We start from the raw sequence: 23205 nt of genomic DNA on the forward strand, positions 1-23205 counted from the left end.
TTAAAGCAATCTTTGTATTCTTCGATTTGTTTTAGAGCAATATAATTTGTTTTAACTAACAGCTGGTTAAATATAAACTATAGAACTATGACGTTATTTTATTTAATCTTTTTTGTCATTGATTATAGGAAATAAGTAAGATTAGTAGAGATAATTAGCCCACAGTTTAAAATAATTTATTAAACCACAAAATTAATTAAACCACATTACAAATCGAGGCTCTGTACACGAATCTTAATAAAAAAGGATAAATGCAAATTATTTTACTGCTCCACTTTTCAAGGAAAGATTAGAAAAATAACAATGTTTACATGTTTTAATTCTTCATGGTAGCTTTTTGTTTACAATTATGTTTGTCTGCTTTAACTTTGTTTGGATTAGGCCCGGAAATATTTATGTCATAAAAAGAAGGTCAAGAATAATCAGGAATCACGATTTTAAATTACCACCACAACCTCAGCCGGGGTTTATACAAAGATAAACAGATGGATGACATAGATTGAACACAACGTCAACATTGACCTAGGATACTGCAATTAGACAAACCATCCTTTTATGAAATCGTGTTCAGTTGTGGTTACGTTTGGGGGTGCCTATATCAACGCCCCCAAACGTGAAAATATCACTTTTTTTTCAACTATGAATATATTGTAGTTTAAATTAAATAATATAGGAAATTACATTTATTCAATGAGGGTGGGTAATTATCAAGGATAGAACTGATAAAGGTATGGATAATAAACATTGACAATTACGTCATTTGCTTTACTAGCGTGTTTACTTTTTATATTCCTGCTTCTATGTGACCAGTTCTTTTTTTTCAAATGAATGTTATTTGAACCAAACAGCTGTTTCAAAACAAACTGTTATTGTTTTTAATTTTCTTTGTTTACACTTAATTATTTAGCAATTAATGCAGTGAAATTGAAATAATAGGTGTGACGATTAGTTTTGATGTTAGGACACCAAAGTTAAATTATGTGTACTGTGAATTTTATTGAATATTATCGTTTTATTTTGGGTCGTTTCTATTCAGACCTACTGGAAATTGTGTATAGTAGTTGTATTGTGGTGATAATAATTATGGAAGAGGCAGGTATACTATGGAAGTAGGTATCGTTGACTAGGTCTATACACTTCTCAATTGACTATTACTTTCTCTACTGTATGCTACTTATACAGCCAGTGTGCGTCTGTGCGAATCGGCTGCAATTCTCACTTCAACGCTTTTCACATAGTAAAAATTGCAGAATTGCTGTTTTATTGTAAAATTATCTGATTTTAAATGCATATCGTATAGGCCTATGATGGAATAAAAACATATTTTTCACACAACATTTATTTACAAGATGATTTGTCACATTAAAACTGCAAGAAACTTTGTCTTTATATGTGTAAACTAGCTGATCTGAATTGTACACGGTTTTAACTTACTACTGAATTCCCGTACGTAGGACGGGCTAACAGCTCGTTCATATTTAAAAGGAATTAAATAATTTTGACAGCTGTTTCAACTACACAATTTGTTTCTATGATATTCAATAGCATTAAAAGGTTATACGGTTTACCAACAGGGTGCAGCACCATTAGTTCATTATACATTTATGACAACAGCTAATTTGAACCAAACAGCAACAAAAACCTGATTTTGAGAACTTTACTTCTTCCTATTGTGTAGGGGAAGTGGTAGAACATTATGTCTAATGTAGATATTCTATATACTATAGTACACCGTAGATTATAGTAAACCAAATTTTCCCAAAACGAGTCCTCTCTCATTGCTAATGCAAAGCACGAGTATTTAACTACAATAAGCATTGAATACCAACCCCGTACGAAGGACGGGTACTCAGCTAGTAGGGAATAAATGTGATATTTTTAAGGAGATATTTTAGTGTAAAATACAATCAGGTAAATGGAAATTCGCTTTAGTCTGCAGGTTTGCTGTGGCGGGGGTATTATACATTATATTGCAGGGATCAGTTTGCTAATTTCCGAAGCTACATACACATACACACGGGTTGCACCAGAAAATGTGTTTATTTATGGAATCGAGAAATGAAGGAAAGAGGTTTTAGCAGGATTTCGTGTTATAATAATCGTAAATGACGACTCGTGTTCAAAAGACCTTCACAAACATCAATCTAACGTGCTTTGTAGGTCTGATTGAGTTGACGCAACACACATTTGATATTTAAATGAATCATGTTTATATTAAATCTCTGTCATAAAGAGGTATAATTCAAAACTAAACATTATTCATAGTATCAGATTTCAGTAACCTGTTGTTGGTGAGTGATTAATGTCCGTTTTGGCCACTGTGAAATATTTTAAAGTAAGTTTTGGCTGTGGGAACGCTAGAGTAGCTTATAGATTTGTGGTGTGAAATTTACCACCAATTAGGGACAGAATAGTCTTTGAAAAATAAAAACTTTGGCTATTGTAAACTGTAAGGATAATTTTGGGATACGTAATGAAGGAAATTTAAGATTGATAGTTCATTTATGTATTATGAACCATTAAACATTAATTCATAATTATTAATTAAATCACCTTAATACAAAAGAATAAATCCGCATTACAATTTTCATTTGATATTATTGACCTTGTAGGTTATGCTTTCAATTCACAGGTTTAAAGAATGTAAATTGAATTTCGCTTCGAAGATCAACATTGAAGTTTTGCAGGTTTTAAGTGTGTTCTTAAAGTAAGGGACGAAGAAGAAAGCTTGAAAGATCAAGGGATGGGAAACCCCTTTGACCAGATGACCGAACATTATTTTCTAACATACTATATAATAAACGCTACAGAACAATCTTTTACGAACAAAGATTGTACAGCTACTCAACGAATTGTCAATAGTCAATACTAGTATATGCAGTTTTGATTTTGTCTAGTGTCATAGTTTTTAGTCAAGAAAACACGAACGTCTTTTAAGGGGCAGCGTTCAAACCAATAAGTTTGAAAAAGAACTAACCAAGCAGCCTTGACAATACAGTAAGTGGTTATTTTAAATCTACGGTTGGATCTTATTTATACAGGCCTAGTTATGTGCTAAGGTATATTAGAATGGTACAAATATTTCCAGGTAATAAGATACTGTATTTGAAAGAGATCTTAGTTATCTTGATATTTTGGCTGTGCTTTATGGGGCACAACAATCCGTAATTTTACATATTTCAGAACTATATTAAAAGATTTTAAATTTTTCTCTTAAACAAAGTTGAGGCATAAGGACTTAAATACGCGTTTTACCATATTTTAAGGACCTACCATACGTAATGAAAACAACCATGACTTAGATAGAGACTATGTATCTAATGCAATCAATTTCATTTTCATGTCATTGTTATTTCACGTTCGTAAAACTAATAATAAATGGTAATGCTGAAACATTTAGTAAAAAAAATCAATTATTTCAACAACAGTTTGACAAACCGTCAATACTATGCTGATGGTATTAAAAGACAACCGAAATGATGTTTAGACATTTAATTCAGAACCACCGCACGTGATCGCGATCCAATCACAACGACAAAGCCCTGCAGATTGATGTTACAAAGGCCTTTGAACCTTTGGTGTCGCCCTCACAGTTTTAACATGAAACGTGTAATGTAGTTTGCTTCAGAGAAATAAATGTTTGTCTCTATGAAACGTGTGATCATGTCCCTTTCAGCACTCAGCACAGTAATGAAACATCCCAATAGTCGAGTACTATGTATTGTATTATACTGCATTTTATTTAGTTAAGATTATTCAACTGAAAAAAAAATTAAAATAATAAAAGGTGAAGCATAACATTTTCATAAATTAAAATAAATATAAAATGATAACTAATTGTTAAATGCCAAAAAGTTTGATATTTATAATTATAATAAGGTGGTCAAAAATGTTTGTATGACCCACGTGCACACTCATGTGTCAAATCCTGTCACAATTGATACTTAAAGGTGTGTAACAATACAAATAGTTGGCACAGTTTATTGTCAGTGCATGGTCGACTCGGACAAGACGGTAATTGAATCATCAGATTACCGTGTCTAATGGACAGCTGCTGTAGCATTAGTGGACCTGATTAGTGGCATTGTCAGCCACATTACAGTCAAGGTACTTACATTGCAAACGTGTGTAAACATCATAAATACCAAACAAATGTGCAAGTGTTGTATTTCCTCTCTCACATAAAAGAGCTTTTAGTCAAATGAAGAAAACATTGAGAATATTATAACAATTACAACATTTTCTCAGTTATTGGCAAAAACGTCATTCATTTAAAGAAAATTACAATACGTCATTGTTGGACATAATCTCTTTAAAAACTGTGATTACATTTCGGCATATTAATGTTATTTAATAATAATCAGTGGCTTTTAAGTTTTAGTACGGAAAACGTGTAAAACGCTCAATTCGCAACAAGACGAATGCGGCTTCTAATAAAATAATCGGCACTAAACGAATTTATTAGCAAGTGGATATTCCACTCTGGACTAAAATTATACAGGGTTAGGCAAAAGTCTGGAACCCCCCATTTAACTTTTTAATACGTTGCCGTAGGAAAACCAAACTCGGTACATATTTAAAACATAAGAAATTGCACTTTTTCATCAAAGTTACAACTTTTCCCAAGCCCCCAAAATGGGGTATTTTGGAGGCAGTCCCAAATTTTCAAATGTAAACTTCTATCTTGTGACCCCTCATTTTAAAGGGTTTATCAAGAGAAATTGAATGGCGCAAACCAGAGGTCAATATCGCACCCCTAATCAAAATGGCAGATATTTTAATTATTTAATATGAGCAAGCAAGATAAAGTCTTGACACCCCCTGATAACTTAAAAAAATTAATATTTTAATACTGACCAAAAGGTGAATTCCCTTTTTTTATAAAGGTATGCTGAGTTTAGTTTTCCTACTATAACCTGTTAAAAAGTTAATAGGGGATATTTCAAAATTACTGCCATGTTGATTAAGGGTGCGATATTGACCTCTAGTATGCGCCATTTAATTTGTCTTGAGAAACCCTTTAAAATGAGGGGTCACATGATAGGTGTTTACGTTAGAAAATTTCGGGCTTACAAGTTCCGGTTACAAGTTCTAACTTTAATGAAAAAGTCCATTTTTGTATGTTGTAAACATGTGTAGAGTTTGGTTTTCCCACTGCCACACGTTATAAAGTTAACCGAGAGTGTCCAGACTTAATCTTGCTTGCTCATCTTAAATTAAAATGGCTGCCATTTTGATTAGGGGTGCCATATTCACCTCTGGTTTGGACCATTCAATTTATCTTGATAAACCCTTTAAAATGAGGGGTCACATGATAGGTGTTTACATTTGAAAATTTGGCGCTGACCCCAAAATACCTCATTTTGAGGGCTGGGGCAAAGTTGTAACTTTGATGAAAAAGTGCAATTCCTTATGTTGTAAATATGTGCCGAGTTTGGTTTTCCTACTGCAACGCATTAAAAAGTTAACTGGGGGGTTCCAGACTTTTGCCTAGCCCTGTAGAGTATCTATTATCTAAACTACCTAAACCTATTAAAAGAGATTAGCTTGTTGGATATGGATTCTTTTTTATTCTGTCTTCACTATACTAATGTAAATAAGATGATTTTGTTAGTATATTTAGTTTAGGGTGTTCGAAAAAAGGTGGGGATATAATTTACGTAGTGATTCCTTGGATCAAAATAAAGATAAAATCAAGAACACAATTTTTCCTAAATCGCTTCGTTAACCAGATATCTGCCATATTCTTTCACATAAACATCTTTTTGCTTCGAGTTTTTTCAACCGATCTTCATGAAAATTGGTATGTATTTTAAAGTAGAAGAGACCCATGTTAGAAAAAATCTCATCTTGATTTAACTTAAAATGTCAAAATGGCGGCCATTTTAGTTCTTTAAACTTAAATTACTGAAAAAAAAACGGCTGATTTGATGAAAAACTTCCAAGAGCACTTTTATTTAGCAATTTCTATTTTTTCTATCAAACGATACCAAGTTCAAAAAGATCGAATAAGAAATAGCTGAAATATTACGATTTTTTTTTTAATTGGGTAGAATAAGGCAGAACGCTCGTCAGGTTTGCCCCATTTTACAAAAAATCTTAATATTTCAGCTATTTCTCATTCGATCTTTTTTCACTTGGTATCATTTGAAAGAGAAGTAAAAATGCTAAATAAAAAAAAAATTTCTTGACATTTTTTCATAAAATCAGCCGTTTTTGAGTAATTTAAGTTTAAAAATTCAAATGGCCGCCATTTTTAAGTTGAATCAAGACGACATTTTTTTCTAACATGCGTCTCTTCTACCTTAACATACATACCAAGTTTCATAACCGGTTGTAAAAAATCCAAAGATAAAATTTTAATGTAAAAAATATAAAATGACGGATATCTGGTCAATGAAGCGATTTTGGAAAAAAATGTTATTATTGATTTTCTCTTTATTTTGACTCAAGGAATCACTACGTTAATTATGTCCCCACCTTTTTTAAACACCCTGTATACGACAGTTACTTGATTGAATCAATATTCCATACAATTAAGAGCTTTTATAATTATTATAAAAATGCATTAAATAAATCCATACCTCACCATGCTCCTCTAGATTAAATATAACAATTACTCGTAGTAATACTAATGCGTATATTTTGGTCGTTCTAATCAATAGCAGCTAAAAGAAAAACTGAATTATTGGTGTTTTATCTATCTGACACACCTTTTGCTGCAGTGAAAGCCAATAATTGGTGTTGGGTTATAAAGGTCCAAAGGTAAAGTTCATGTTTTATCTTTATAATCCTTAGTTCTCCAGTTACTAACTTCCTTTGATATTTAATAACTTCGCCGTGGGTGACTCCGGGCTCCATAGAGTATCCAAGGGAAACATTAAGAATTGAATTGTTCTTTAAACTGGTCTGTTCTATCAATGACTACAACCCATTAGTTCTATGTATGATGTCCCTTAGTTGAAGATATACAAAGAAATCTGCTATATAAAAGGAATAATATTAGATTCATAGAGGCACGACTGTGGATATTATCTTGGATATTAACTAGTGTGTACCTGTTGCTCGAATTCGAGCAATTTCGAAGTTTAGCAGGAGTTATTGTAAAACGAATAACAGTCATAATTTCCGATGACCTTAAAAGAGTCGACACAAAGATTATGGAAATACTCACGATGTATAGGCCTATAACAGTTCGATATAATTAACATTTCTTGTAAATATCTTAAAATTTTTCAAAAGCTGATCTTGTTTTTTAGTGTTTTCTAAAACTGTTTCTACTATAAAGTAAATCGGTCCCGGGTGTTGGACGAGTCCTACGGTAATAGCTTAATCCTCTTATGGGAATTTGGCTAAAGCAATATCAGTTTGAAACCAGTTAATAGATGATTGAAAACTACTTTAGAGTTGACAATCTACATTTAACACATGTCATTAAAATTTTTTTTCCAGTTTAGAACGATGTCACTTGATATTTTAGGTGCTCATTGCTTTTATAAGTGACGCGATAAATATATCATTTAAGTATATCATAAGGCAATTACTAACCTATAAAATCCTCAAGGGATCCATATCCGTTAAAAGTACATCTAAAATTACCTTAAAAACGTAATAAAACCAATTCAAAACCCATTTACGTATATGCCAATATTGAAATTGAGTTATGAAAACCCCATTTACGCAGCCTACTAGATTGTTGCCTCATACAAATCTTCTTAAAGTATTCTATTTACGTACTATAAAATATAATGTAATGTAGCTAAAGAAACTTAAGATTTACTGGCCCTTATCATCGTGAGAAAGGTCAGTAGCTTTATGAGGGTTCGATACCGGACATAGTCCTGATGATTAGGCATCAAATAAATTATCCTCAGATCATCTCATACCATTCTACACTCACCCTTCACCCATATTTGTGTTAAAATACGCACCTAGGCAGCGTCCCCATCTCAAATAAAAGATAATTGAATAATACTGCAGAAAAAGTCCTATTTAACATTATACTATAACCATTTCTCTATTATTAGCGTCATGTTATGGCGCATTTCGTGGAAGCGGAGGATGAATGCAACGGAAGAAAGGAGTTCCAGTAATGAGATATTGCTATTGTCATGTTTCCCCTTTAACAATGGGAATCATATTAGCTGGCCGGGAAGTGAGTTTTAATAAACCGTTGACAATAGATTGTGCATCAGACCGGTTATTGCATTAGCTTAGGCTTGGTGCTATTTTGATATCAGACTGCGTAGATAAAGTAATAGACGTTCTTCAGCATGGAAAGGGCTGTTCTTTCTGTTATTGGCAATCTGGATACTATACAAGTGAAGTTAGTGTTTTCAACTAGGGATGGAAACGTTTCACCGCCATTACATCGCGTGGTTTTGGTACTCTTTGTCGTTTAAGGATCGCTTTACTTAAATAAGTTATGAAATGGTAGATTTCAAGACCAAATAGGCAGTATAAACCTAGAGCAGAAAAAGATATTAAAATGGTGTTCCGCTCCGCTCCTAGGAAAACAGTAACATTAAATTTCCTAAGACAAGTGGAGTCCGCTCTCCGCGTTACGCGTGCCGCGCTCCACTTCCGTGCCTAGGAAACCCCAGCTTTATTGATTTGTGTGTTCTTATCACAGTCTTATATCGGGAATTATAAGAAGCAAAAAAGTCCCCTACCCAATCCATTAAGCTTCAAATACTAATCATTCGTTTCGTAAAAAGGCCAGGATGTTTTTGAACCTTATCAACCTTATTTGTTGAACCTTTAAAACTATGTATCATTTGTTTTGACCTCACTAAACAGTTAGCATCTGGGTTCTGCCCCCTTTGTTGAAAAGACAACCGTTTACAAACAGGCACAGTTATATCTAGCAAATCAACGTTGCCCTTTAAAAAAAAATGTGTTAAAATAGTAAAACTCAAGTATTGTGATTTTATGGGTCAAATTATTTATGTTATTTACGAAAAATACAATGCTGTGATGTCACCCTGCGTGGGGTACTCTTTGTCATGAGCGAGAATTAGGACGAAATTACAGCTCTTCTCTAAAATGGCTATCGCCGTATAAACAGCGTCAAGTCTTATGATTCTCAGTCTATTAATCGATGTTTGTTTTAAACTACCTAATTTCTTCTAATTATCTTTTCCACGGAAAAAAGAATGTGTAAATATGTGGTTTTACTGGTGTCTATTTGTTATGGATTATATGGTGAAAAGTATCACACGCGGCTCGGGAAGGTGCTTCCATGAAATCCCGAAATCGCAACTATCATCATCGCTACGTAAATACCTACATCCAGGTTATGCCACGTTACTGTTATTAACGTTAAATTATAGCTTTTTCCTACAGTTACCTAACAATGTACATGTTCTCTCACTGATTTGAGAAAGCAAAGTGGCCAATTCGCTCATCAGTGAGACAATGTTAACATTGTCTCACTCTAATTACTTTGTCTCACTCCAGATTTGCAACGTGAATGCACGAAATAGTGAGCGCGTAACATGCAGGCAACGTCGTATGCGCGCGAAATACGTTGGCAGCACTGGCTGTAAATCAGCTGGTCAGCTGTTGTACTGTTGTATTTGTCACTTCACGTTAAATGTTATATTAAAAGTTCACTTCTGTGTAAAAATAGGTTATGTTTCTTCACTAATTTATTTGTTTTATGGTAACTGTAGGAAAAGTATAATGTGCAACTCGAGTTCAAAGTACAATTGCCTCACTCGAGAAACCATTCCTCACTCGCCTACGGCTCGTGAGTAAGGATTTATCTCGAGTGAGTCAATTGCTCACTTTTCTCACTAGTTGCACAAATAACTATACTCCTTAGCTTATATAACTTATAGCTTTAATCCACACCTTACACCTAGGACCATTTTAGGTTACTTTTGAAAATAATTTTCTCAATTTTAGATTGATTATAACAGTAAAAAAATGAAAACAAAACTATTATACACCCACAAGCTACTCTGTTTTCTTTACCTTCGTAGAATACACATATAGAAAGGTAAGTGTGCCAAAACAATGTAATTAGGCAATTAAATCGTCCCACCTAACGTTTTAAAGACTCGGAGACGATACAAAAGCACGCACCTGAGTGCATTAGCCGAGGTAGAGTACAATAGATACAAAAGCTTTGAAACCAACTTGTATACTTAACAAAGCCAACAACGTAACTTGGGTGGTTCATGAAAAGTACAATGAAATCTATCATTGTTGGCTATTTTATATGCTCACTTTGGCATTCTTTTTGAAAATATTTGCTCTAGTAATATTTATATAATTCACCTGGATTAGTTTTGTTTATTATATTAAGCAATATTATTTTGAATTTTAGTATAATATTATCTGAGCATCCAATTACATAAGATAGTAATCTAGCTCAGATATCATCAGGTTTCGGGGGTTTAGGTTTACTACTACAGGGAACCGTAAGAAGATTATCTATAGTGAAATGTTACTGCACTATACGTTGATTTCCGCCAACGGGTTGAGAAAAGCTTGATATAAAATAAAAATATATACCAAATGTGATCAAAATATGTCCGTAAACAAGCAGACTGCTACACTTTACTTCTCTCCATAAGAAGAGATTTTAAATTTACAGTGGTTTTGAATTTTATCCATAAAAATAAGGGTACAATAATACTTCAATATACTACATTATTAACTCTACAAAATAGTTTAGAGAAAAACTGCAAACCTATTGTTTCATAAATTCACCTTACAGCCCGTTCCCATAATACCATAGCCGATTAAGCTGATTTGCTAACTTTATCATTCGATAGATAGAGTTTAATTAAACTTAGATTCACACATTGGTACCAAATTTCATGGAATTCGTGTAAGATTTGCTCGAATTATAGTTATATCTAATAGAGACGCATACACACGCACACACACACACACACACACACACACACACACACACACACACACACACACACACACACACTACACACCCGTTTGTACCAAATTTCATCAGAATCGGATGACTTTTGCTCGAATCATCGTGCCAACAAACAAATATATATTTATATACATGGATTTGATCAGATTGTGTTTTTGGCTCTTGAGATTTCAAAACGAAAAAAGTAAATAGGTCCGGGTCCAGGTCTTACCATGAAAAATACGGTAAAAGCTTATTCCCTTATAAAAATTCGCTAAAACTCTAAACAGACCAAAATTAAATTTTATAATGGTAAAATATAACAAATTTGGCTAAGGGTTTGTTCGGAAAGAGCAGACAAAAGGTGTCTTGCTTTATCAAACGCTTGACACAATTAAACCAGAGTCCGAGCGCTCATTGACGTAAAGGGATTGATTACCTCCTTCGCTTTAGGTGATTGAGTTACATAACAGAATAAATCCAGCTTTTGTAAAGAGGTAATCAGTTTACAGTAAGGTTTTTTTAAAAAAATAAGGTAGTTTTGTCACTATTAAATCGTCGTTGTTAACTGTCGCTAAAATACGACAAATAAAACTTTTCTGATTGTGGTTATATGTTTACCTGTATTAGCGAAAGCTCGGTAATTATCTTAACAAACATAGACTAATAATTTTATATTAGGACACACCAGAAAAAATTACACGTTAAGGACAAACAAGTTTGAATTAACATTCCGTTATTTTAAATTTAAAGCATAAATTATGGCCAGAGGAACACTAAAACTAATGTTTGAAACCCTTTAAAATTCTTGAAAAACAGTGTTTCCAATTTAATCATGAACCTAACCACAATGCAGTAATTTACATACATTTATGTAATGAATACGGCTCTTTATGAATGGTTTATATGGATAATTGGTGGTATTTAGCGTATTAAAACCAATATTTATAATACAATCCAATTATTAGGATGAGAAATATTCGGATAGTATAGTATCTTTTTGAAATCCTACCAAAATCAGGACCAAGGGAAGAAAATACAAAACATTTTGTTGTGAGGGTTGAAGACTGGGGTGGTCTCGTGTAAGCCAGAGTCGCCCTTATAGAACACTTGTCTTGACGGCCACTTTCATTATTACCAACACTGCCACAAACACTCGTAGCGTAGCAATGTCATCTTGCATTGGATGTAAGAGATGGACGGATTATTTAGAAGATTACACGCTTCAACATCTTGAAATAACTATACATTTTAGAACATGAGTTTATAGGGAAAGCAAATACGCCTCAGCTATTTTTGTGTCCGTATGTTTGGACAATATTTTTTAATATTATTAGTTGTCAAGTAATAAATTCTTTGTGTAGGTTAGGTTTTGTAGAGTGCAGTAACAGTTCAATTATTCAGTACCTTAATGTAGGCTACCTAGCGTAAAAATCTTCCATAAACTGCATATGGACGATAAGGTGTTGTTGAATAATTTTCCAAATAAAATGTCTTAAAATTTTAAAGCTTTATATCCTGTTATATATTTATTTTGCATTGTTGTTACATTAAGATAGGAAATTAATAAGGTATCCTACGGGTAAAGTTGAAGCTGGAGTAAAATTATTCTTTTAAACAATTTCTAAAATTGTATTACGGTCTGAACTGTATAGACGACTTATCCCAATTAATTTTAAACCAATCTGGATATAATCTATACTTTTAATTGAACATACTACAAGTGTTCTATCTAGCGATACAAGTGTTCCATCTAGCGATCCAAGTGTCCTATCTAGCAATACAAGTGTTCTATCTAGCGATACAAGTGTCTATCTAGCGATACAAGTGTTCTATCTAGCGATACAAGTGTCTATCTAGCGATACAAGTGTTCTATCTAGCGATCCCAGTGTTCTATCTAGCGATACAAGTGTTCTGTATAGCGATACAAGTGTTCTATATAGCGATCCAAGTGTTCTATCTAGCGATCCAAGTGTTCTATATAGTGATACAAGTGTTCTATATAGCGATACAAGTGTTCTATCTAGCGATACAAGTGTCTATCTAGCGATACAAGTGTTCTATCTAGCGATCCAAGTGTTCTATCTAGCGATACAAGTGTTCTATCTAGCGATCCCAGTGTTCTATCTAGCGATCCAAGTGTTCTATCTAGCGATACAAGTGTTCTATATAGCGATACAAGTGTTCTATCTACTGAAACAAGCAGAAGAACGATCTTTGAGGGCTGCTTATTTAAAATATAAGTAAGACGTTTACATATTAACTCAACGGTATGATATTTTTCATGATTCAGTTGCTGTGGTGTTGATAATCTTAGAAGAAATCGGTTACCTTTGTACGATCCCGCACTTGGTTACCATCCTCATTATCTTCCTAGCAACGTCTTCGTTCCAGCACAAGGAACTCAAAACTCTGACTTGGTTATCGATGTTACGTATCATTAACAAGTCGACAAACACTTTTGTGCAAAGGTTAGGTCGACGCTCTTTATGCGTCTCCGTTATAGGCTATTCCGTACATGACTTTCGTACTTGTTGACTGAGGTGAATTGATATAATTATCACAATATGATCGCAAAATAATATCAGTGTATATTAACCAGATTTGTCATAAGAAAATAAGTGGTAAATATGTAGTGCCTTTGGCTTAGTTTAGCCGAAATCCACTACAGTATTTTGTTATTCTTCAAAAATAATTCAAATTTAAAGACCTTTTCATATATTTTTGAGAAACTTGGTATAAACTTTTACGTTGTTCTCATAAAAGTATCCATGGATACTTTTGATTAAACTTAATACATTTTTAAATGGAGGTTATTTAACGTTTTAGAGTTAAATTTAATAAAAAAAGCTATTAAATCAAAATTATACACGGTATCAAATTGAAAGCATCTTTTGATCCATATACAATAATTTGTTGATTGTAAAAACTGATAAATTCTGAACCACGTCTGTTTTGTGTTTTAGAAAGTCTCAGGAAATTTTGTATAGTTTAAATAATTACAAAATCAAATTTTATTCATACAATTTATTCTTGTGTACAAGGTTGGGAAATTCATTTCCACTACACCCAATGACAAATACTGTTTCATATTTACGATAAATTCGTTATTTTACATTTCAAAGTTTACTCTTCCTAACCAATACACTGATTTAAAGTTGAAAGTTTAACATTAGAGAGGTATCAGCAATATTGAACAGATCCATTATGGTTGAACGTAAGTGAATGAACAATCTGAGATTTTACTCTAGGATTACAAAGACTAATTGATCCCATAGCTCCGTCTGACCTAGTAACCCTTACTAATGGATCTGACAATTCTATTACCCTGTAACACTATCTACTTAGATCTCGCCTCACTTACTTTGCATGCACCTTGCAAGTGGAACTACAATATGTTGAATACATGAAATAGATGATAAAATGTATACGTTATAGATAAGTAGCCTATTGCAGACGACGAAACACCTTTCGGAATGATAGGTTTTTATGAATCTCTTACAAAAGCCATTAGTAACATATCCATCCAGGAAAAGCTATATTTGTTTATTTGACCAACTCAATTAAATATAATTTTCTAAAATATTCCTACTTGTATGCTACACAGAAATCAGGTGTTAGTCGTTTACTTTGTGTGCCTTTGGTATGACCACGACTTACATTGGCATTTCATAACCATTTAGCTATGTCAGAAGAGTCTTAATTAGTATTTCACACACATCCACGGTAAACATTACATATCATGCACATTTGGCCATTAACTACAGTTGAAAACTACAGCTAATAAACATAGAAATATTATTAAAATTGAAACATATTAAAACTAACTTATAACTATTTCGATATTCTAAAGATGAACATAGTTAAAGGAAGGATGGTTGAGTACCTTGGTACCTAAGTACAAAGATAAACGACCTAACACAGTTTGCGATGTAAGTTTGCAGGAGACTCTTTGTTGTATGAGCAACTCGTTATTTCATAGCCTCTGGAAAATCTGGGATCCTTTTAGGCTTAATGACTTTTGTTGCATGACTGGATATTATTTGAGTTAGTTTCATTACTTAGTGTGATTTAAGCGAAATTAATTGTATTATTGCGACTTTACCTGTTTATAAAGATTTGAAGGAAAATATTTTATGGGTGCATCACTAATTTTACTGGTTAACAGTTTTGGAAGCAACTTAAATAAAATAAATAATTTCGTCAAACCCATTGCTATATGGTACATGCATCTATAGACACATTCACAAAATTACTTTCCCGATGATAAAAACGCCCATATCAAAATTTGAAATTTATATAAGGTGTTCCTACCTATTTTGGATAGGAATGAACTGAACCACATTTGTAAGTGTGAGGTCAGATGAGAAAATGTTTAACTGATCTTAAATGTAGAATGAATAACTTATTCAGGCAGAGAGTAGGGTATAGTGTATAGCCCCATAGAATTGCTTCACAAATAATGCTTAATATCTGTGAGGGTGGGCAAAATTTTTCACAATCGTGCCCACAGGTTACTGATTAACTCAGTCAGTTTTGGTGGCCTCGTATTGAATTACGATGACCTTTGTATATGATTTTCCCCTGCGTAGAATAGGACAAACAATGTAAACATCTATGCAACAAAACCAGATCAAGTTAAAAGAGCAATATCATGACCAACATCATTACACACGAAAGGCAGGTATCCTATGAAGAATATTTTAAGATCTGAATTCATCAGAATTAAAATTTTATAATTGATATGATTACCTAGATATGAATAATTTATCTCTTAAAATATATATGACTAAAAAGAGCAGTAAATTAAGAATAAGTGTATTGAATAACTTCATAATGATATATTGGTTTTAAAGTATTGGTATTTAAACACAATCCAATGGATATGAAATTAATATTTTTCGAACTTTTTGTGATATAGTTTAATTTGTATAAAATGTATTATACCCAAAAATTATGACATATTTAATGAGCACGATACGTGCGATTGGTACTCACTATTTCTACAAAATCAAATAATTTTAACTAAAACTGAAACGAGTTTATACTCCTTGGAACCGCCTCTGTTGACAATGGAGATTTAAACATTCAGGTATGAAAATTAACGTGCAAAGTTTGGATTGGAGATTGGACTGTAAGGATTAGTTTTAAGCCCTCCCCAGCCCTGGTTGTTGGGCTTCGTTTAATCTGTAAGTAATTGGTACAGTTATCTCAATAACTTTAGAACAATCACACAGGTTTATGGCCACCAATACTATAATATATTATAGTTTGAAAGCAAGAAGGTATACTATACAGTAATAGCCAAAATACGTTTAAATAATATGTAAGCAAATTGTTAAACATTTTATAATTGATAGCTTGTAATAAAATATTTACCAGCTACAAAATACAAATCGATACATACACTTGTTTGTATGTATTGATAAAAGCTGCTAAAACACATTGATATCAATTACAAATTTTATAATGTCCCAGGATAACTTTGTGAGGATTCTCCCTCAAACATCTAATCATAATTTGAGAAATTTATCTACTGAATCATCTATTCTGAACAAAATGTCATTGTTACTATAGCTAAAATATACCAGTAGTAAAAAAAATATATATACCGTATTATATGCCCACGCCGCAGCCTGCAGACAAAGCAAATTTCCATTTGCCTGGTTGGATTTTCACTTAAATACTTCGCTCATGTTACATTTTTCTCTATTTAAAAAAATGGGGTTTAACATGTACCTAGGTTTGCCGATACGTAGAGGGTAATACAGTGGGTTTTAGGAGAATGTTATTAGCTTATAATAAAAAAATAAATAAATTTGCCAAATTTTATCAAAACATATCCATAAAAAAGCAAACTACAAAAGTTTACTTATTCTCCTTAAATAGAGCATGGTAATTTAATTTTTTTTTCATTTTTTGGATTTAATCCGTAACCAATAACCGTATAAAACACTTCTTTACAATGGACTTTTTGTTATTTTAAGCTCTTTAAAATAGTTTGAAGAGAAATTAAGAAATTCTATGTTTTGAGGGTCAAAAATGAGAAAACCGAAATCTGCTAAAAAGAAAATATATATTTAAATAAACCGTACAAGACGTATAATTTTTACGAAATTTTTTTGCATGTAAAAGTAAATCATTATTTCTCGCCCTAAGGATGAACTTTCATGTTTCATGTTCTTTGTTAGAGTGTGTTAAAAAACTGTCTAAAGGCATATAAGATAACGCTTAATTGGAATACAGCATGGCATAAAACATAACGAAAAGTAATCCTAAAATCCAAACCAACCGTGAATCGTTACTGTTGTTTATTAATTCCTAATGAAACCTAGTATTAACACAAGATTACAATAATTTCGACTACACGCCAAACTCAAAATATTCTGTAACTACTGCACCTGTTGCTCGAATTCGAGCAATTGCAAAGTATTACAGGCATTAATTAACAGTCATAATGTCCGATGACAAAAGAGTCAACTCATAGATAGTGTAATCAATCACTCCACTCCAGTCATCGAAACTGAAAACGATCTCTTTCTAAAAACGAACAATCTTGTGTGTATCATGTGTTTACGACGAACAGCCAGTGACGTAGCCAGGGGGGGGTGTGTCCTGGGGACTTAAATAATTTTTTTTTTATAAATTAAATGTAAAATTATATAATCATACTGTATTTACGTTGCGGTTGATTATTTTCAATGCATAGAGAGCTAATAAAGACCGTTTTAGGGCCTATATTTTTTTTATTTTCCCGGACCCCCCCTTTTACCGGACCCCCCGGTCTGTCGACCCCCCCCCCTCAACAGCTGTAATTAATACAAATTATTTGTTTGTTTAAGTAAACAAAATCTCTTCTTCAAAAGAAATACATTGGGATTTTGATTGCCTGTGGGGCAAAGCCCGAGGACTTTTACTACAGGAATTGGAGAAAGGGGGCGTCTAAAAAAAAAAAATACTCCATTTTGACACATCGTATGTAAAAATCCGTCCATTATTAAAGGAGGAGTAGAGTTTCGTAGAAATAGACTTCATGTATATAAATAAGGATTCCTTCTGATTTAAGGATATAATAAACTCGCCTTTTACCGTAACTATGTGTGGTGAGCAAAGTTCCCAAAAAGTTATCCGAAGGCAACAAAAATTATGAAATTCTGACAAGATTATGTACATTTAGCAAATGGTTTGTTTGGTCTGCCATATACTAAATAATTACACACATGAAAAGTGTAAAATAATATTCCGATTAGTTTGAGACAAATAAGTTATCTAATAAAGCTCGTTGGAATTCTGGTCCTAGCTATACATGTAAATAATGTTTAACAAAGGTGATATCTAAATCGGTTCTTTCAGAGATTTTAGAGAATATAGTTAGAAACAAATTGACCCAACGTATACATCCTAATGTATGCGTGTCATGTACCTTATGACTTGTGGGAGACGATTTAGATGTAGAGACTGTTGAGAGTTAAGCTTGTAACGCAACAGTTTGGAGCCATGTTTAGTAAGAACATATGGATCAATGGTAAATAGATTTGACATTTTCATATATCAATGCTTACTTGTCGATGAGTGTTTTCGATTTTCTAAGCAGAATTTCAACATCCTGACTGGCAGAATCATCAGAGGAGGACTTGTCCAGCAAGCTTCCATGGAGATTTACCTGCAAACAAATACACATCATCTAGCATTTTGGCTGATTTTAGGTCTTCCTACAAGAGTTACGTTGAACGGAATTAATCTAGCTATCGGCGATAAATTTTTGATTGTAAACTGAAAACAACATGTCGCATACCAATATTGTATTATTTCCACAAATTAACAAATCTAAGAAACATAATCGTTACGGATGGTGTATTTGGCCTCTGAGGACTTCAAAATGAAATACCCCAACCGCAGCAAACCTGCAGACAAAACGAATTTCCATTTAAATTACATTAGGTTTAACGATTATCTAGGTTTGCTGCAACAGAGAAAGTAGTTGTGGTTCTACTAAAATATTAATAGCTTAGTACTGTACAAGATAAATACAGGGTTAGTAAAAAGTCTGGAGACCCCCTGTTAATTTTTACCGGCCTATACTAGAAAAACTAAACTCGGCACACATTTATATCATGTTATGAAGTACTTTTTGGGCATAACCGCCACTTGGTGCAGCCTACATCCACAAAATGGGGGATTTTGGGGAAAACTCAAAAATTTCAAAGGTAAGACCCATCAAGTGACCCGTTATTTTGAAGTTACTGTTAAAATAAAACCTACAACGCAAACTAGAGGTCTCTATCTCAATCCAGTAAAAAATGGCAGCCAATTGAAATTCTCAGACGTGAAATTTAACTTACAGCTTTCCAAGTCTGGAGCGTCCCTGTACATTTTGTAACGGATCACACTAGATAAACTAAACTCTGCACATCTTAATGGCATGTTATGAAGTACTTTTTGAGCCTTATTGCTACTTAGTTTGCAAACCCACAATGAGGGATTTTGGGGGAAACTAAACAATTTGTAATATTAAGCCCCATCAAGTGACCCCTCATTTTTATGTTCGTGATGAAAGAAAACCACCAATGCTAGGAAAACTACAGGTCTCTAATTTTTGAGTTTCCCCCAAATTCCCCCATCTTTTGGGATGTACAGAAAGTGGCGGTTATGCCCAAAAAGTACTTTATAACATGCTTTAAACGTGTGCAGAGTTTAGTTTTTCTAGTGTGAGCCGTTACAAAATTTACAGGGGACTCCAGACTTGGAAAGCCGTAAGTTAAATTTCATTTCTGAGAATTTCAATTAGCTGCCATTTTTTACTGGATTGAGGTAGATACCTCTAGTTTGTGTTGTCAGTTTTCTTTTAACAGGAACTTTAAAATGAGGGGACACTCGATGGGTCTTACCATTTGAATTTTTTTATTTTCCCACAAAATCCCTCATTTTGGGGATGTACACCAAGTGGCGGTTATGCCCAAAAAGTACTTCATAACATGCCATAAAGGTGTGCCAAGTTTAGTTTTTCGCCGTTAAAAAATTAACAGGGTGTCTCCAGACATTTTACTAACCCTGTATATTTGCCATATTTTATAAAAACAAATCCATAAACAAGTAAGCTATAAGAGTTTACTTATACTGTTTTCCATAAGAATATCGGGAATTTTAAATCCATAATGGTAAAAAAATATTACACGGTTCCGAGACTTTTCAATCAAGCTGTATAACTAAATAAAATACAGACATAAATATAAATAAATGTAAATACGAATTTGAACGGATGGTATTTTTGGCCTCCAGGGACATCAAAATGAAAAAGTGAATCGTTCCCGGGTCGAGATCTTACTATGATACCTACGGTAATAGCTCATTCCCTGTATAGGAAATCACCAAAGGTAGTTTGATTTTATACCATATCATGTTATTCCTAGCAAAAGTTGAAAGTTAATTTTTAGATATTTCTGTTCACATTAAAAATTTAAGTTTCACCCAGTCAAGGCTAGTAGAGAAGAAGGAACAACTCCCTTTTATCTCACCCTTCTTTTATGTTGTAATACTAAGTAGGATTACCTTTAATCCACGCACTAAACAGAAGCAGCATCAAGTAAAGCTATAAGGTTTAAACTCGAGGATTAAATAAAGCCTTTATAAAGAGTTATTTAGTTGTGGTTCTCGTTTTATTTACTCTATGACCAATAGCATCTTTTAGATATAAACATTACAACGGGATATTATAGTTATCTATATAGCATAACTTGACATTAGCGCATTGAAATATAATTAATTTGAAATTGTAGTGTGTGTAGAGTTGTGTTAATGGATTGATATAAGGTCAATCTTTGGTGTCATAAAACAGATTAACATCATGTTTCGTTAGTCTTGTTTTGTTTTAACGAATTTCCAATCATAGGGAAATTATAGCCATTACTATATGCGGCTCGTTAAGACCTAGATATCCGATTTACGTTGTGAAGATTTTTTTTTGTTTTTTATCTGGAGGGGTAGACTGAAAATCTGTTAGTTATGACTGTGGCTATTATAGTCGCTCTGTAAGTTCACAAACACTTAAAAAGTGACAGAATTTTATTTTCAGAATACCAAATGTTAGGTTATCAAGGTGTTATCTACAATATGAACAAGTAATGTAGAATTCATTAGAAGGTAAAATGATACGTTGTTAGGTGTTGAACAAATGTAAAAGTTCATGTAATTTGATAGTTAGTTGCACTTTTAAATTCCAAAATTTTATCCTAAATGTTTGTATTAAATGCAAATATAAAAGGTCCGTAATGAGTTTGGGGTATTATAACTCTTTTCAAAAATGAAAAATACATACTTGGGAATGCAAGCATAATGAAGCAGAGTTTACAAACAAACAAAGCGCATTGTGTTGGCTGCGTATGTGATGAATGGAACTGTTGACAAATATTAATTGTTTAATTTGGCCCAAACAAAGCTTGAAACTAAAGGCAATTTATCTCCCCCACCATCCTATCAGGCCGAAGCACTCAGTTCAACGAATTTATGTTTGTGTTTTTAATTCGTGCAACTATTACAAGTTTATCACCGCAGTAACAAAGTTATCTGACATGGTGTTTATTTGCGGTTAGCACTTCTCATAAATGAGGTTCACAAGTTACTGAGTGGTTGTAAAATGGCAACAACAGCTGATCAGTCAATGATTGACCATTTTATTTTTTGAAAACAAAATAATGCATAGGCATTGACAAATAGTCTAAACATCTTTCAAAAAGAGCACATACAAAATGTTTAACATTAATAATTTTTGTGTTAGAAATGTAAACATTATTTCATTCTGAGAATTTCAGGATCCAAAGAAGACAAATTGGGGGTTTTAACACGTCAACTAAGAGATGAAAAGCAGAGCCACTTACGACAATTACAGCTTCAAAAGCCTAATCTTCTGGTTTCTCTCTTAGTTATGCTAACAGCGCCTGAATTTTCATCTACAGATGATTAAATATTTAAGCTTGTATACTTTTAATTATTTATTTAATCAATACTACGTATTGCAATATCTTAAATGTATAAAAAAAATTGTTACAAAATATTGTTGATAAATTTATTTTAAAGTAATGAATGTAAACTATGAATGTAAGCAGTGACAAGATCACACAGTTTTCTAAATGTCAGTAAAAGTAGGATCTGATGAGATTGTACGTGACGGGCTTGGTAATTACTTGAGTCAAGTGTTCCCTGAAGAGACGCTATTGAGTTGACTGATCTGATTTTCATTAGCAAGGGATGACGTGAGCGGGTCTGATGGTGCCGAGCCAGCCTCCAATAATTATATTCTTATTGTATAATAAATGGTAGCAGATACTTCCTCCACTATTAAATATTATCCGTAGCTACGGACAAATATTTTTTATAAAGTTAAACAAAATGAGTTGAAGTATTAATTGACTGATGCATTAACCAACTATGCACAGACAACACAAAACGTGCACTCACACTCAAAAAACAATACTTTAAATACTTAAAAATCCATGTTTTGTCTTAGAAATTCCGACAGGAATATAAACTCAACGAAATTAGAAAGAACAATATACACAGTGTGTAAATTAAGTCTTGAAACAAATCTGTATTTTTAAGGGGGTAGGGGGTGACTTATTTTTTTCAAATAGCAACCCCTATGTTAACAATCAATTCCAGAAACAGAATATTTCTATCTATTTCGGTTTTTAAAATACAGATTTTTTCCATATTTGTGAAATTGGTGCTTTTTCACATACAGTAAATCAAATTTTTGAATACCTACCATTTTAGCTAGGGGTGAGATATCCACCTCGGGTTTGCGTCATTGTCTTTTTTTGACAAATCCTTCAAAATGAGGGGTTACTCAATAGGGGTTGCTATATTTAAAAATTAGTCACCCCTACCCCTTACCCTGTTGGGGGATTTAAAAATATTTTTTTATGTAAACAATTACGGATCCTTTGTTAACAATCAACGACACAAACAGAATATATCTATCTATTTTTTTTATTTTTATAAAGATTTGTTTAAAGACTAATTTACACACTGTATATATTCATGTACAACGTATAAAATGAGAATAGATAATGTAAGTTTAAGGGAATCATAGTAACTAACAGGTTGATATGTAGTTATTAACTGTTGAGAACTAAATATCAACCGGTTTGAAACGAAAGAGAAAGCTTTTTTTTTAATCGTTGGAAACTATATTTAATAAAACTAACAATTGAGTAATAAAAAAGGTTTTCTAAAATCAAAATCCGTAGTTGCTGAATTCATCACTTCATAATTTATCAAAATGTATTTTAAGTAAGAAATTTTAAACTTGAATCGTTTAACA

The 23205-nt window shown here is 32.8% G+C and overlaps 1 protein-coding gene across 1 annotated transcript in view; it reads right to left on the reverse strand.

Annotated features, from left to right (window-relative positions):
- LOC128983951 (uncharacterized) overlaps positions 1 to 23205 on the reverse strand; it is a 412009-nt gene that overhangs the window by 349271 nt on the left and 39533 nt on the right. The window contains exon 4 of the mRNA XM_054403229.1: positions 18449 to 18549. Within this exon, the coding sequence (XP_054259204.1) occupies positions 18449 to 18549 (101 nt within the window). The remainder of the gene's footprint in view (positions 1 to 18448; positions 18550 to 23205) is intronic.

Source organism: Macrosteles quadrilineatus, unplaced genomic scaffold (assembly GCF_028750875.1).
Source record: "Macrosteles quadrilineatus isolate MER2022 unplaced genomic scaffold, UCM_ALF_1.0 Scaffold_2__2_contigs__length_208266976, whole genome shotgun sequence".
Taxonomy (NCBI): domain Eukaryota; kingdom Metazoa; phylum Arthropoda; class Insecta; order Hemiptera; family Cicadellidae; genus Macrosteles; species Macrosteles quadrilineatus.